This window comes from Brachyhypopomus gauderio, unplaced genomic scaffold (assembly GCF_052324685.1).
Source record: "Brachyhypopomus gauderio isolate BG-103 unplaced genomic scaffold, BGAUD_0.2 sc68, whole genome shotgun sequence".
Lineage (NCBI taxonomy): Eukaryota > Metazoa > Chordata > Actinopteri > Gymnotiformes > Hypopomidae > Brachyhypopomus > Brachyhypopomus gauderio.
The window spans coordinates 1,704,055-1,721,951 of record NW_027506889.1 but is presented as its reverse complement, the minus strand read 5'-3'; the positions used below and the strand labels follow the sequence as shown (position 1 = coordinate 1,721,951).

Sequence of the window (17,897 nt, the reverse complement as noted above, 5' to 3'; positions counted from 1 at the left end):
CAGAAAGTTGGCGACCTCTTCACAGGTCTTCAGCATCCACTGACCCCACTCCGTCAGTTTACGTGGCCTACCACTTTGTGCCATTTATCTTATGACATGGTACACAAAAGAATAAACATATTTGTAAGCATATAAGCATATCTGTAAACATATCTGTCTAGTCCTACACCATTTATCTATCTATGTGTCTGTCTAGCTCCACTGACTATATTGTTCCATTGTTGCACAATGTTGCCATTTGGCAACGCACCTAATTTTTTGAATAAAAAGACAATATCATAATTTAAACATTTTTCTAATAAAATTAAGTCATAACGCCCCACAGAATCTGTCAGTATTTTTTGTAATGCTGTAAATGGACGAAAAAATGGCAAAATCATTGTAGATTGAGCAGCTCTTCGTCAGGTGACCTCAGTATGGGAACAGTGTGGGGAAAAAGCACGACTTTGGAAGGAATAAATGTCATGTGATGTCCCCCAAGCACATAATTGGTTAAACTAAGGCCCCAGGTTCTATGTAAAAGCCAATCAGTATTGAAGTTTCTTTTTAAATACCAGGAAATTGCAAAGAAATGGTATGTTGCCATATGGCAACACCGTGCAGTAGAGGGATATGCACCTGCTGTCCAGTCACAACCTGTGAGTGTCACTGGTTTCTTGTCATGTCATTGGAGGTAAAACACTGAAGAAATGCGTACTGTTACGGTTATAGTCTGAGTAGAGGTGACCACAGACGTCAGGAATGACATTTCAACTGATGTTCTCTTTAAAAACCACATCCGTAAGGTTTGTAAATCTGACTTCTGTCAGATTCTTGGCTTGCTTTCGAAGTTTGATTGTGGACTATTCCAGCACTTTTATATGGTTTACTCAGAAGCTCTTTAAAACCTCTCATGTGTTCACAACTGGCCTGCTAGAGTGCTGAAGTGTATCACAGTGAGACTCACACACCTGTTTGTACAACCCCCTGCATGTGGCTTTTCGGATTGTTTTAATTTGTTGTTTTAAAGGTTTTATTAGTTATTAAATGCTTACACTGTCTTACTGTCCTGCTGAATCTCATTGAACTCACTGAGACCCAGTTGACCAGTACAGATGCAGCATTCAGCTATTGAGGGTAGAAGCTCAGGAATTCACTTCCAGATTATTTGAGATCTATTAATAAACTCAGCACTTCTGAATACATTCAGTACCCATTGGTTTTACTGTTCAGATGTGTACACGTGTGTTTATATATGTGCATATATTTTATGCTTATTCTCTTTTTCACTGTAAAGCACTTTATAAGTTTGCTTTGAATGGTGCTATATAAATAAAGATTTATTATATTATTACTGTAGTAAAAGATATAGAGGTAGTAAAAATTTGCACTGTGCTAGCCAAGGTTTCCAGAGTTTTGGAAGAGGTCCTTCATGAGTGTTGGGAGCAGAGGACTGCCCTGTACATTTGATAATGAGGTTCTGTTCAGAAGACATTAAGACATACCTTTAACCTAACCTTCAACCTTACCTGCAGCTTTAGTTTTAAGCCCATAAACTTATAAACCAAAGAATGAACATCTTTTGAGAACGTAAAAAACGTTTTTTTCTTCAAAAAGTTGCCTTTTTATCCACAGTACTTTAAAACTAGCAGGACATGTCAACATTCGTGTATTGTCGTGCTTCTCATGAGAACAGTAATACGAGAAACACAAGAACGCACACCGACATGAGTTGGACAAACCTGTATGATTTGTGCGTTGGCGTGTTATGGTTACTGGCAGCCGGTTCAGCCCTGTTACAGTGCTCCGGAGGACAGCCTTGCGAGCAGGTGTGGGATACACTAGATCGCTGGCTGAAAACAGCCACCAATCCCCACGTGACCTGATCTGAACATCACGGGGCCCCAACGCTCCTGTTCTGCTCTCCTCGTATACACACTGAAAAAGAACCGCTCTCACACAGCAGGGTGAAATGGTGTCTTCTGGAAAAGCGTTCATAGCCTCAGAGCTCCTGTTGGGCCTTTCCCCTCACCCTTTGCCCCAGTGCTGGGATCCATTTCCCCAGGAAGATCCAGACATACATGGACGTGTCCTGACCCATGTCATCCGCACCACCAGGAAGGGGAGCTGTTGCTGAGCGCCTGTATGTCGGAGAATATCTCTGGCGGCGCACACGTGTAATGGAGCCAGAGGCAACACGCTCGCTGACCTCATGCTGAAAGGGGGTTTCTTTACAGGGGGTGATTGTGTTAAAGTCTCAGGCTGACGGATGGCTCTTAGGAGCTTGAGAGAGAGGCCACGGGGCCAGTCAGTGGGGGAGAACTGTTACAGTTTGGCAGGTCACATATTTCTGATTGGTCACACATGATTGGGGGACGTGAACTATAGTTTAGACTCAGACCGTTTTAGGTTCTCAAAGGAATGATCATTAGTGTCGAACACGTTGCTCATCTTTCTCCCCCTCTCTCTCTCTCTCCCCCTCTCTCTCTTTCACCGGGTAACTGGATAACGTCGTTCTTAAAGTCAGTCCTGTGATTAATGGACACTTAGTGTTTGAACAGATGAGACGGCAGCTGTGCGGACATTTCAGCTTCGCAGAGCTTGGAAGCTCACCTGAGGGAGTTGGTCTTCTGAGGAGAAATGACCAGGCTAACCTACCAGGGCATAAATGAACACAGCAGTCTGTTGTGAGTCCCGAAACCCTTTTTGAGTATTAGGTTTTTATTTGAATGACATCTGTGGTGCATTAACATGTTGAAAATTAAAATGTAATGGGTCCAGCATTGACCTAGCTCAGATTACTTTAAACGTACATTTGAAGGCCTGGATACACAAAATGAACTGTGTTCTGAATTTGAGAAAAGTTTCTTGGGTGAAACACTGGGAGTGTTGTAAGGCTTTTACTTCTTTCAGTAGTTAGTATATCAGATAAACAGTCCAATATTTCTGCTGTTGCTTATGTCCATAATTCACATTATGAGATTGAGATTTAGATTGGAATCACGCAAATTATTGCCTTGTCTGCACATTGCGATTGATTGCTTAGCATTTCTTTTTAAGACGACTTTAACACGACTCCTAATAACAGCTTGACTTTCTGGGCCTCTGTGTATCCAGGCTCTTATCTATACCTCAAACGTTTGTGTTTTATCAAACACACAAAATAATACAAATAAAAAAGGCAGCTTTCAAAATGAACCGACATGACGGAAGCTGTGTGTGTGTTCGAAGTCATTTCACAAAAGAGACTGTGACATTAACAGTTACTATAGCTACAGCAGCCGCGTCAACCGCTGCTGACTTCCCAGAGGACGAAAACGAACATTCCTGCTAAAAACAAAACATTTGTTTTAAAAAAGAATAATAAAAAAAACATTTAAAATAAAGAAAACAAAAATAATTTTTATTCATATAAACAAGTCTTACTGCGCACAACACTTAATGTCTCTGGCGTTTTCATTATACTGTCACGTGACAGGCGGACCAGTATGAGGGAACAGTTTTACTGACAGACGGCTAAGAGGGGGATTGCAGACGAAGAAAACAAACTAAAATGCAAAAACAGTTTGAATTCAGGAAATTTTACAGACGTCTGAGGCAACCTCTTTAAAACTTGAGAAGAAGCAAAATACAGTAAAATAAAATCCATCAAAACAGTGTGTTTTCAAACACAAACACCTGTCTCCTGACAGGGATCTATACAGCGCCTCTGACGGGTGTACTGGGGTCGGGGGGCGTCTTACATCAAACATAAGTGAACAACGGCGAGTTCTGCTGTCTGCCTCTAACTCAACACGTAGGACCTAAAGCTCTCGTGGGATAAGTGGTGTGTAGTATGAGCTGTGTTCATTGCCAGTGAGGGTCATGGCCTGCTGGGTTATGTTTGCAGATCAGACACATGTGGGTTGCGTTTTGTCTGTAGATGAGGGTGTTGGAGCCTCCATGGTCACCCCGGGCTACGCTTCGAATATGAGGAAGTGTTGTGCAGGAAGAGGTTACCACTGACCACACAGCATGTCACGCAGCCCACAGTCCCCGAAGGAAAAGGTCACACACTCCAAAAACAAAGGTCACAGAAAAAGTAGGTTTCACCGTACAGTAAAATGATGAAGGGAAACATAGTAGAAAAATGAAACAAAAAAACGATACTTACTCACATTGAACCAAACATGTTCTTAAAAGTCCTGTACAAAAAAATATAAAAACATTTATGGGAAAAGTAAGGGGGGCGTTCCAGAGGCATGTAAATGAGGAGCTGTAGACAGGGCGTGGCATCTCCACTGAACAAAGGGCGATGCTGAGGACTAAACACCACGGGCTCTGCACACGTCTCAGCCCCACACACGTCTCAGCCCCCACAACACGTCTCAGCCCCCCACAACACGTCTCAGCCCCACACATGTCTCAGCCCCCACACACGTCTCCCTGCTCTTCAGCGTCCCACTGGAGTCTGCCGGCTTTACGCTTCTATGTGTGTAATGTGTGGTTTCTAGGAGGTTGTTTCCCGGCTGGGCGGCGTCCGGCCCTGGAGACTCCGCCCCTCTCACACCTGCGGGGGCAAGCAGCTTGAGTGTTGGGCAGACTCCCTCTAAACTAAAGCAGAGCACACAAAGCGATGGCCCCACAGGCAGCTGTCCCACCGCACGGCTCGGGTTCCAGCTCAGCTATGAATCTAATAACCAGGAAAAACTATGACTCCACTCAAACTATGTAACTGTCATAAGGAATCTTGTCCTTGATTTATTTCGGCCTATTTCTAACTAATGCCTACAGCCCGTGAGCAGGAGCACTAGCAGCTCAAACATGGAAATATGGATTACAAAGGAGAGGCAGACAAGATATGAAACCAAACAGCAGTTTGTGGCTCCATCAAAAAATTAAAAAGTGCAAAACAAACCATTGCAGAGAATGGAAAGATTTTGGGGGAAAAATATCATATTTTAATGCAGAGGTTAATGAGATTGTACATCTGGATTTGATTAGCAATAACCCTATTCTGATAAGCTCAAATATTAAAATTCATGAAGTATAAACAGTAACGCATGACAAGACGAAAAAAAGTCTCAGTATTTTTAAGATTTTATTTTTATGTATAAACACTGTACATAAATTACTTTCTCTGAGACTAATATTGATGTACGGATAAGTGGAATTTTTTTTTTTAGGTTTAAAAAAAATCCATAAAGATATTCTCACATCTGGTCAGAAGACGGTCAGATATGATATATGATTTTAGTTTTGTCTGTTTGCTTGCTACTCTACATCCTTCACCACTTGAGCTGGGTCAGTAAAGACATTGAACACTCAGACCTGACTGAATACTTGAATCATAACTGTGTCCTTTAAGAAAACAAAGCAGTAACGAATCCTAGTCTGTCCACTCTGTACAGAGTCCTCGGAGTCCCATGGACTTTTTCACTGATAGTAAGAAGAGTTTTTGGAGGGAGTGAAGCAGAGCTGGTGCCACTGGGCCAGGCGGCATCGTCAACGAGACTCAACCTAGGGGCCGTCTACAGACCTGACTCAAAGCCGTCTACAGACCTGACTCAAAGCCGTCTACAGACCTGACCCAGGGCCACCTTCAGACCTGACCCAGGGTCACCTGCAGGCCTGACCCAGAGCCTGTCTACAGACCTGGCCTAGAGCCGTCTACAGACCTGACCTTGAGCCCATCTACAGACCTGACCCAGAGCTCGTCTACAGACCTGGCCTAGAGCCATCTACAGACCGAACTCAGAGCCTGTCTGCAGACCTGACCTATAGCCAATATAGAGACCTGACCCATGGGTCATCTGCAGACCTGATCCTGGGGCTGTCTATAACCTTGTCCAGCTGGGTGCACTGGTTTTGCGCTTGTAAACATTTTTATTCCTTTTTTGTCCTGTATTTTTTTTATCCGTTAAGCGTATCACCTTTAAGGTTTTCATACAAAAAAAAGCACAAAAAAGATTAGATTTAATAGTTTCTGAAATTTTTTTTCTCAGTAAGAGTCCTTGCTCTTTTAAAAAGAGTTCCCTTGTCCATTCTCTGTTGTGGCGTGAAAAGATGTGAACATTATGGAGGTGAGGCACAGCCCGTGACGAGGGTGTGTCCATCAAGTCTTTTCTACATGGTAACTGAGAGGCATCTAAACACAGTTCCCCAGACCTACCCCACATGGTGTGTGGGTTGGGGTGGGGGCTGGTAGCGAGAGTAGAGGGTGGGTAGTGGGGCAGTAGTGAGGGAAGCTGAGGAGCTGTTACCTCTTCCCGATCTCACTCTGCCTCAGGAACTGGATGTTGTTGGCGCTGTCGGCCAGCTCGGGGTACTGCTCCACCGAAAGGACGTAGTAGCCATCGTAGCCCAGCACTTTCCCTGAGCTGAGGAGCTGCCGCTTCTCCCCCTCGGTCCAGAGCCTTATTCCCTCCTCCCCATCCCGCACCCGCTGCTGCTCCCGCGCCCACGCGCTCGCTAACGCCCTCTGTCGGGCCTGCTCCAGCACGCGGGCCTTCTCCTCATCCAGCGTCATGCCGTAGCGCACATGCAGCGCCAGAGAACCGTACTGCAGCTCCACGTCGGCGAAGCGGCGCGTGCGCCCGTTCACCACCGTGGTGGACTGCGACACGGTCACGTTCACGCCGTTCTCCAGGCTCTTGCGGCCGCTGGTCAGCCTCAGGGCGGCGAGGTCGCTCTCGGGCAGGCTCGTCTTGATGAAGTAGTGCGTGTCGCGACCCTCTATGGTGAAGTGAAGGTCCTCCAGGTAGAAGGCGTTGTTGAGCACGGCAGCCACCTTGATGCAGTCTTCGTTGGCGATGTTTAGCGCGTTGGTCGCCACTTGACCCTTGCTGGTGATGGCAAGCATCACACCTTTACCGATGAGAGACTTGACGGTGGCGAACCACAGCCAAGGTTTGTCCCGCGTGGACCGTCGCCGACTTAGCTGGACCTCGGGCATCCTCTCAAAGGAGAGGAATGCCTTTGCCTGCCGTGTCACTTCCTGTTGGACACCCGAGATGGACTGCAGGAGAAAGAAAGATGGCAGATTTACTGGAGGAAAATGGCCAACAGTAACAGCAAGACTTTGTTTGCTTGTCCTACTTCTGAAGTGAATAATTTAAGTTCAAACACTGAGCAAGGCCATTTTTGATCATGCATTTATCAAAAAAGTATCACTGGAACCCATACTCATAAGACTTTTCTCACAAAGCAAACAACATGAGGCATTAAATAAAAGCTTATTTGCACACAGGCTTTTTGAAACTCATATGTGGCCTAGCTGGTTAATTTCACAGGGAGATGCGCCCGCCATGGTAGTGTAATTAACTTCAAAAAGGGATTTCATATGCACATCAAACACTCATGGATGGTGACCTTATTTCAATGAACAGGAGAATGATTAAAGCTCAACAGGACTGTGTTGCATCTTGGGTCTGCCATAAAGCATCCAATGTTAGATTTTTATGTGTACTAAATCAGACTTCAAATAAAAAAAACAAATCAGACTTTCTGAACAGACAGCTTTGCAGTCATAAGGGAGCAGCACTGTAGTAAACAGGAGGTAGACTGAGGGCCTCGAGTCTGATCACGGAGGTTTCTCTGCTCTAGTGCGTGCACAACATCTGAACAACATGGGTAAAAACATCTATTTTTAGCCTCCATATTCTGGACACGACAGAACCAAAGATGGTGGTAATGAAAGGTGACTGCAGGGTCGTGCCTACCGGAAGGTCATCCCACAGTTGGCTCTTCCCCATCTCCAGGGAGGGTTGTGTGAGGTCAAACTTAGGAATGGGGAATCCTGGGATGGCGTTGTGGAGGTGGAATCCAAATGTCACCAGCCAGATGTTGACATCTATAAGACATTTGAGAATTAAATTAAATGTGCTTTGCTTTATAAAATTACTTTTATTTGTAATTCATATGCAATGCCTAGTCATAAGCGTCGCAAAGGATGCATTTACTGTAGCTAGGAGGTCAATAAAGGCAAGCGGAATCTGGAAAATCTAATATAGATTTAATTTGCAAAGAAGCAGGCAGGCATGTCTTAAGACCTTCCTGGTTGTCCTTACCTGTGACATATTCTTTGACATCATGAACTTTGCTAACAGGGTTGTTATTTCGAAACATGTAAAGGTTAAAGGGGGCTGGGTCCTTGCCCACCCTGGTCCAGGTGCTAATGTCCGGGGTGGTCCAGCGGCCCGCCGGGATGTCGTAGTCTCTTTCTCCGAAGTGCAGCAACCTCGTCAGTGGGTCATACAGACCCCCGTGGAAGCCGATCACCAGCTGGAAGTCGGGGTTGGAGTCGAAGTAGATCTCCCCGTAGGCAGTGTACTGCACCTGCTTCAACAGCAGGCCGTTGCTACTGAACACAGCCAGCGGGGTTCCCGTGTTGTCGCAGGCGATGTAGAACTCCTCTCCGCTGCTGATTTCCATGGCGAACAGGTGGCCCTGCAGGTCGTAGTAGAGGGAGGTGATCTCGGAGCTGGAGTGGTTGTAGACATGGGTGATGCGTGTGGGGTAGTTCAGATCGGCGAAGAAGAACTGAAGGTGCTGTCCCAAACTGCTGCGGGAGCTCAGTCGCCTCCCCAGCCCGTCGTAGCGGTACTGGATGGTCCAGCCGCCTGCCTTGCTGTGGACCCTCACAAGCAGACCCTTGGAGTTGTACTCGAACACCTCCGCGCCTCTCTGCCGCAGGAACCCGTCTTCGTCCATGCGGTACTGGACATCTCCCAGTCGCGTGATCCGGTCCCGCAGGTCGTAGCGGAGTGGTGTGAGGCGGGGACTGTTGCCGGGGTTCAGTAGGTGCAGGTTGCCATTGAGGTCATAGCTGTAACGCCACATCATCTTTTCATTCAGGTAGACGGTTTGAAGTTGGCCATCCACGTCGTACTCATAGCTGTATTTGGTGGTGTTGGCGAAAGGCCCGATCTTTATCTCTCGCTTGGTCACGCGGCCCATGTTGTCGTACTGGATGGTGATCCAGTACATGAGGGACCGGAAAATCTCATACTGGATCTCCTTGATGCGGCCATGGACGTCAAAGTGCTTGGTGTAGGTCATGACTGCCGTGGAGATTATCTGGTTAATGTCATAGTAGATGACGCCAAACTTGCCGAATTGTTCTACTTTGCCTGAGATGTCATCGAACTGGTAGAGGTCAATGGGGAGCGGCGTTTCATTGATGACCCCCTGCATGCTGGTGACCCGGAAACTGTTGTCGTAAGAGTAGTCAAAGCGGGCGTTCACCATGCCGTCCTCGCTGAAGCGGAATATCTGCCTGTCCACCAGGGGGCCTATCTGCCGATAGCGGATGGAGCAGATGAAACCCTCACTCTGCAGGTTCACCGTCTTCAGGACGCCAGCCGTCTCGTCGTATGTGAAACTGACGCGCGTGCTGTCGTACAAGATCTCTGACAGCTTATTCTGCCGTCGGTACTTGTACAGGACTCGTCGGCCGGTGCCCAGGTGCGCCACTCGCAGGAGCTGCCCGTCCTCGCTGTAGTCCACTGTTACGGAAGCGTTGCTCTCCGGCGGGTGGTAGATGTTACGGTAGTAGCCGATGGAGCGTATAGTCTCCATGGTGTGGCGTGCCACGCTGGGCATAGTGATGGCTGACAGCCGGTCCTGCAGGTCGTAGTCGAAAATGTACTGCCGCTGGCTATGAAGCAGAAGCACCATGGACTAGCGATTGGAAGAACGGGATGGTGGGACAGACAGGGAGGGGAGAGGAAAAAACAGTGAGCAGTGATGATAAGTGATTTACTGGAGCAGATTTTAATATTCTATTGTGCTGATGTAACTGAGGTCCCGTCCCCCCCACACACACCTCCTCCATTTTCTAAATGCAGACCTGTTTAATATGCTTGGATGAATAAAGTGTACTGAAATGACTGGCCTTTCCCATGAAGCACCTAGTCTTCCCTGAAACCCTCGATCACTTAACAGGAAGTAAAGACTCTGAGTACACTGTCCATGATAGAGGCTCCACCAAGACTCTGGTGGCTGGCAAGTTTAGAGTTAATAAGTAATTAAATAAAGACACTTTGTGGAAGTATGGTGGAGATCCACCTCTTCAGCAGGTGAGACTGAGAGAGGTTGGGTTTTTTCCGGCTCTTGGTATACGACGCGAGAGCAAACGCACTCAGTGCTCTGCCATCTGAGACCACGCCGCACACAGAGGACCCTCCCTACACCCGTCATCTCGCAGTCTCCTGCATATCCTCCATTCATTCTGTCTGCCCATCACTGTCTCTCGACTGGGGAGGAACAGAGCCCGCTGGGACCGTGGGCACAGGCGGAGGGCCTTCCTCAATGGCCGGATTCCTCTGTTGGAGCTGCTACGGCAGGGTGGGTGTCTCTGGCAGGAGCCTTCACCTAGTCTTCTATACTTGGGCAGACGCTACTCAGTCTCCCTAGGCATTGTGGGTGCTGAAATGGTCTCATGGTGATATGTCCCTCTCTGCATACACTACCCCGGTATATGGCAGGAAACGACGAGCCATGCATATTTAATTCATATTAAACACACACACACACACACACACACAGTCATGCTGCTAGTCTTCCCGCCAAAACTTTTCGCTGCAGATTAAATATGTCTCTGGTCTCTCAGAGACGTTTTATCTGGCTAGTGTATATGGAGAAGGATTTTTTGCTCTTTTCTCCTTTGGGTAAAATAAAAGCCTTAGTTGGGTTCTGTTTGTGTAAGCAGGACTCCATTAGAAGCCAAACACACACAATCACCAGCCAGAACCACTGCTTAAAAAAAGAGTGAAAAATAAGCTTTGAAAATGAAAAGGAAAAAATGCTGAATTTGATGATGGCAAAATTTGATGGGCCAATTTTTCTTTTCTTTTTTTTACAATCATAGTGAACATACCCACAATAATCTGCAAAAGAACAGTTAAATTCCAGACATGTTACTGATCAAACCCAGGCCAGCCCTCACTCTTCTGTTCCTGCTGTAGTTGAAGAATGGGTGATGAAAAGTCTGAACTCGTAAACTCGCCCGTCCCCCCAGTATTCACAAACATAATCCAGTCTCTCTCTCCCTCCTGCTGCTCTCGTGATCTTTGGCCTTGTGGAGTTCAACCCCTGACGTCTCCCCAGGGCCGTATTTCTGGATGCAGAAGGGTTTCTGTTGTGTGCTGCTCTAAGCCATCCACCCTGCTAGCTCACCACCATTTATTTTATAAAGCGTATTGTTCTCAGTGTATTTTTTGCTTGGGGTGAATGAAGTGTTGCGGACACAATGATGTTGCTGTGTCCTGTAAGCCCACATCAGTGCGTGGAGAAGTCCCAACCTCCGTGTCAGAGCCAGGTGCAGCCTGCTCACCTCCAGCTCAAGTCAAAGCTTTAGGAGATCAGCTGGCTGTGAATGACTGTGCTCCTGACCTGGACTAAATCTCACCAGCAGATCGTTTCTAGAGTGCTGTAGAAGTGGAATTCTCCACTGCAACAATACTACATCCTCAAACTGAACAAACCTTGAACCTAATTTTGAACTTGAACTTCAGTTCACACATAGCACACCATCAGATGAACCATCAAACACCATAAAATCATCAAACATACAATGTATGTATATGTATATATCAATATGTCTACTTCTACACTACAGTGCCGCTGATCTTCTTTTCCCGAGATCTCCTCCCTGATCCTAATGTGGAGAACATGGTAATTAGCAAGTAGCCTGATGACTTAGAGCTCCTCGCTCACCTTTTCGAGGTACGTGTAGCTCCAGGTTTTCCCGTCCGCGAACGTTCTGGAGACGAGGCGCCCCTGGCTGTCGTACTCGACCCTCTCCACGGTGCCGCCCCGCTGGAGGCCGGTCACCTGGCCACTGCTGGAGTAGGTGACGTTGACGGACATCAGCTTGCTGCTGGGCACCCATAGCGTGGGGTGGCCCGCCGCGTCGTACACGATCTTCAGCAGGAACTTGCGATGGTCGTCGTAGATCTTTTCCGTGCGTAGAGTTCGGTCGTAATCTACGGACAGAAGGTTTCTCCCGTTGACCTTTTACGGATAAGGAGAAAAGCAAAAAAGAATTGTGTGTAAGCTGGAGCTGAGCAAGATCAGACTGACATCTAATGCTCTGGTGGGATTCTGTATCACCCAGTTGATTTCACTAATGAATTCTATGTGCTTGGGCCAATAAATGACTTGAACAAAATTTGGGGAGAATCTGAAATGCTCTTCTGTGCAGGATATTGATTGAACAGGAGCGGTGCACTTCATAATCATCAGTGACATCACTGTGCACTATGGCACACAGGAAACCTTATTGTCTAGAGTTAAATCTTCCCCTGACATTTAACAAGTTCAAATAAAACTTGTTTGAACAAAGCCATCTTTATGAGAGACAGGTTCGTTTCAGGCCTTCGTGTGTAAGAGAAGCCAACTATGTGGAAGCTTAAGAGCTGAAGAGGCTTCTAATAGAAAACAGGTGCTCATGTGTCTGCTATGGGAGTTGTAACACACACCTGCATAGTAATGACAGAATACAGCCTGTCTCTTTCAGCACATTAAATTAAAATGAAAACTTTTCTCAGGTAATTACTGTATTCACAACTTAATAAGAATAAACAGTTGTTGCCATTTAAATAAAGACAGTTGTCAGATGTCTGTTCTTTATGGAGCAGAGTTAAGAGGGGATGGAGGTGTGAGAGACAGAGATGGAAAGGTTTGTCAAAGCACACAGGTGCAGAGGGAACACGCGACCACGCTGACAGCCCAGACGTCTGAACGCCCGTCTCTCACCCGCAGTTTCCGGCCGAACACGATGACCTTCCCTCTGGTCTGCTCCTTTCGGAAGCGCCACTCCACCAGGTTCTGACCGTTCTCGCCCGGCAGGCTCATGTTCCTGCGGGCCACCGTAGGGTTGGCTGCCCCGGCCAGGACGTGAGGCTCTGTCTGGTAGTGCGAGTCCATCCCACTGGCATAGATGACCCTTAGGGAGTTATCATAGCCCACCTGGTAGCTGTTCCTCAGCTGGTCTGTGGGGAAGCACAAAATGTGAGATATCTACAAATATATGTGTGCACATGTAAGTGTGTGTGTGTGTGTGTGTATTAACGCCTAATTATGAACATGACTCCGTTAACTCCTCTCAGGATAATTGTGTCTGGTATTCTTCCCAGTGCAGACAAAACTATTATGAGAATAGCAAATGAGTTGTTTGTTTTCCTATCATTATGCATTATGGCACTGAATGTTTATGGGGATGGTAAGAAGGGTCTTTGGGAAGCAGCTTTAGAAATGTAAATGCTTCCAGTAAATATATATAAATACTTACATACTACATACTTACATAAAAAATATGTTTCATTTTAATATCACGAAAATGCTCTGAATTTAATAATAGCATAAACATTTCTGAAAGTACACTTCCCCAAAGACAATAACATTAGATTGTGTCGGTCTTGTGTGTGTGTACATCTGCACAGCCCTTCACTCTGGCCCCGCCCCCCACGCCAAACAGTCCTATGCAAATGGTTTTTCCTTCATTCTCCTTCTCTGCAGCACTACAATTACAGCCAAGGAGTGAATTACCAGCTGACAGCTGTAGGCCTAATGAATGAGTAATGACTGCGTGGTCATTAATATTGATTTGATATTTGAGTTATGGCTTGATTAGGAATGTGGTTGATCCCTGGGATGTAGAGCAACACGATAGCGCACTGGAGTAACACGGTTCAGTGCTCACAGCAACACGACTGTGTTAGGAACGTTTGTTCTGTACTGAACACACATACACGCACACACACACACACAGACTCACACACACAAGACACACACACATGCACAATCTACTCTCAGTCTCTCTCTCCCACAGACAAACACACACTCCTACCTTGCACAAGTGTGTAGAAGGAGTCAATTGAGGACAGGTTAGTGGTGATGCTGACATCATCATCCCGCCCCGAGGTTTCGATATCTACGGTCAGGGCTCGGTCCATCTCTTCGATCAGACTGGTGATCACCCCCGTGGGGAAGGTGACGTTGGTCAGCCTGCCCTCACTGTCATAGCTGTGGAAGGAGAGGAGCGAGTAAAGCGCCCTGCAACCATGGCTAACACACCAAACCCTCTTAGCACGGCTCTGGCCACGGCTGACAGCTGAGATCTGAATTTCCAATTAAACTTAATTGCTGTCATTGTGTACATTATAACTGGCCTGCATAGAGGACTCTTAACTACTTCATCTAATAGCAGAACTAACTATTGTGCAGAACACGAGATTTCGAGGTTTTAATGGTTGAGGTTAATGGGGTCTCCATTTGTCTTTGCACTCGTAGACATACTCCACAGCCTACAATAAAGGAACCAATGTCAGAAACACAGGGGCTGTTGGAGTGAGAGTAAATGCATATAAAATCAGAGATGAATTCTGCCCCAGGGAGACTATTCACATGTCTGCTTAAAAAGGCCTAATGTCCTTAGTACCTATCACATGGTGTTTACTAGGGGCCTGAGAGTGCATGTCTGGCCTTGTTTATACACAGAGAAGGAAGCACAGTGCAGTCTTCTCCACCAGCACCCTCAGCAGTGCAGCTTTGTAGCTTTAAGAAAAAAAGTTTTAATGTATCCAATAAAAGAGCATTAAAAAAAACAGAGAAAACTCAAGTGTCTCTGAGTGACCGTAAGTACAAACTTGTTAGTGGAAGAGGACGCTTCATTAAAACGAATATCAAATTATAACCCAGACAAGCAACTAGGTAGCCAGAAGGCAGTGTTTGAGTCTTCTGTATGGCTGGGACGGTGTGGAGCGTGGTGGGGGTAATGGGGGGGGGGGGGGGGGGGGGGATAACAGGCAGATAGGGTGAGTCATGTGAGAACCATGGGTGGTCTGTCACCATGTGTCCTGTCTTACTGAAGAAACTGCAGGATATGCGCGTGTACACTCACACTTACACACACACACATCATGTTCACATTAGACAGGACAAACACACTTCAAATGTTCTTGGCAACACAACACATTTTCTGTTTGCTGGTAGTTCTTTCCTTCTGTTGCGGTAAAGCTCGGAGATCAAATGGCACTTTTGAGAAGAACAGGATGCGTTTCTTCTGCGGAGTGGAAGGGTTAAGATGGGCGCTGAAGCTCTTTGTACTGAAATGTATACAGAGCTCTTTGATTGGCTGGGTCTGAGCCGGTAGCCCCTTTAATGGGATTCAGATGTATTTATGCTTCAGAAAGGCCCGAGATGCACCGTTGATGGGGGTTCTTCCCCCGCTACAGCCCAACTGGAGACAGGGCTCCGCGGACGAGGCCGTGACAGATCCGGGATGATCAGGGACAGAGATTCAGATCCAAATTCAAATCCAGATCATGCTGAAACTATTTTCCAGGAAAAAACATGTCATCAAATATTTTCTAAGTGCCCTGTATTGTTAAATAGCATGTGTAGATAGACATGACGTTAAAGCTGACTGAGTGAGCAGAGACTTGGATGCAGACTATATATATATAGCTTTTATATACTGGAACTGTACTTTTATATACTGGAACTGTAATTTTATATATAGGAACTGTGCTTTTATATACTGGAACTGTGCTTTTATGTACTGGAACTGTGCTTTTATATATATAGGAACTGTGTTTTATATACTGGAACTGTACTTTTATATACAGGAACTGTGCTTTTATGTACTGGAACTATACTTTTATATATATAGGAACTGTGTTTTATATACTGGAACTGTACTTTTATATACTGGAACTGTGATTTATATACTGGAACTGTGCTTTTATATATACTGGAACTGTAATTTTATATATAGGAACTGTGCTTTTATATACTGGAACTGTGCTTTTATGTACTGGAACTGTACTTTTATATATATAGGAACTGTGTTTTATATACTGGAACTGTACTTTTATATACTGGAACTGTGATTTATATACTGGAACTGTGCTTTTATATACTGGAACTGTAATTTTATATATAGGAACTGTGCTTTTATATACTGGAACTGTGCTTTTATGTACTGGAACTGTACTTTTATATATATAGGAACTGTGTTTTATATACTGGAACTGTACTTTTATATAGTTTAACTGTACTTTCATATACAGTCTGTCTCCAAAATGTGTGTTCACATTTGCCTGAAATTCTTGCCAGTTGGTGGCTCTACTCACCTTGTTTCATCAGTTATAATTTTACTGAGCTGAATGGTTGTAGGTCGCACCATAGGGCACGCACACACACACACACACGCGCACACACGCACACACACGCGCACACACACGCGCACACACACACACACACACACACACGCGCACACACACACGCGCACGCACACACACACACACGCACGCACACACACACACACACACACACACACCAAAGCAGAGTTAAGAGTATCACTCACTCGTAAAAGGTGGTCCAGCCGATCTGGATGCTCTTGGTGGCAAGAAGCCCACTGTTGCCGTGATACGTGAAGAGCACCAGTTCCTGCCCCTGTGCCGTCAACGTCTTCAGCCCCCCGTTCGTCCCGATGGTCAGCCAGATCACCTGGTTGTCGGGGGCGACGATGCGCACAGGCATACGGTTGGGGTCGCGGCGCACACGCAGCGTGTTCCCGTTGCTGTCGGTGACGGCGGTCAAGTCGTCCTCGTTGCTGTAGCTGAAGTTGTACTTGTAGTCACCGGTGACGAGGCTCATGGTGAACTGGTGTGTGCCGTTGGCGTCGAACACGTACAGCTCCTGAGACGCCGGAGACGCCACCTCGTACAACCCCGAGGAGCCCTGGGGTGGGCGGTTGCGAGAAATGGCACGTATCCGGATGTTTCCCAGATCGGCCACGTAGAGCGTTCCGTCCGGAGACACCACCAGCGAGGACGGGGAGTTCAGACGGGCGTCCTTGGCGTAACCGTCGCCCGTGAGGTAGCAGTCGCAGTTGGCGTCGTTCTTGCAGTCGCAGTCGGGCGGCGCCCCGGCCAGGTGGGAGATCTCGCCATCGGTGCTGACCTGCCGGATCCGGTTGATCTTCTTCTCGTCGGTCTCGGCGATGTACAGCACGCCGCTGAAGGACAGGGCCACGGCGGTGGCGCCCTCTAGTGTGGTCTGGATGGCGCGCTTGCCCAGGGTGTACTCGATGCCAGGGACCTGGCAATGCATGGGCCGGCCCGCCACGATGCGCACCTGCCTGTTCTCCGTGATCTGAAGCACCACGTTGTTGTCCAGCACGTAGATGGAGTTGTCCATGGGGTTAATGGCCAGGTCAGTCGGCCACTCCAAACGCACCTGGAGCCCACAAGAAGGTCAGTGATGCATATAGACAAAACATGTGTACACACATACATATGAACGCACACACACACACACACACACACACACACACACACACACACTCCTGTGTCTGCGAGTATATACCCTTCATTCCACCCTCCCCTGTATCATTCAGCCTCACCCTCTTTCAATCTCTCTCTCTCTCTCTCTCTCTCTCTCTCTCTCTCTCTTTCACAGAGACCGGAGCACCAGCCTGACACTGATGAAGAAGAATCCTTTACTTTAGGGCTTTAATACATGGTGGGGTTCAGATTTATTTCATTTGCCCCTCACTGGGTCATTTATTTTCCAGCGGGATGCAATTCCTCAGCGCCAGAAGAGAGCTCCTGTCTGAGCAGAACCGTCAGATAACAAACAGCAGAAGCAAACCACGGCCGGACCAGCTCGAATCACGGCCCAGGTCCATCTGAACAAATCTGTAAAATAAAGTCAAACGTGGACCACGGCCCAAGTCCATCTGAACAGATCTGTAAATTAAAGTCAAATGTGGACCATGGCCCAGATGCATCTGAACAGATTTGTAAAATAATGTGTACAAATTTGTAATCTAAATTGAAAGAGACATCAGGAGAGGTAGGAAACCTTTTTTAGATTGGGTTTTGTACCTGATTCTGCTAACATCTATCTCAACTATTTGTTAATATATA

The 17,897-nt window shown here is 46.7% G+C and overlaps 1 protein-coding gene across 1 annotated transcript in view; it reads right to left on the bottom strand.

The window, feature by feature from the left end:
* Positions 1-2,670: 2,670 nt before the first annotated feature.
* tenm3 (teneurin transmembrane protein 3) overlaps positions 2,671-17,897 on the bottom strand; it is an 88,235-nt gene continuing 73,008 nt past the window's right edge. Inside the window, 7 exon segments of the mRNA XM_076989467.1 lie at positions 2,671-6,976; positions 7,680-7,810; positions 8,028-9,639; positions 11,677-11,973; positions 12,718-12,953; positions 13,811-13,986; positions 16,331-17,205. Of these exon segments, the coding sequence (XP_076845582.1) occupies positions 6,218-6,976; positions 7,680-7,810; positions 8,028-9,639; positions 11,677-11,973; positions 12,718-12,953; positions 13,811-13,986; positions 16,331-17,205 (4,086 nt within the window). The 3' untranslated portion in view covers positions 2,671-6,217.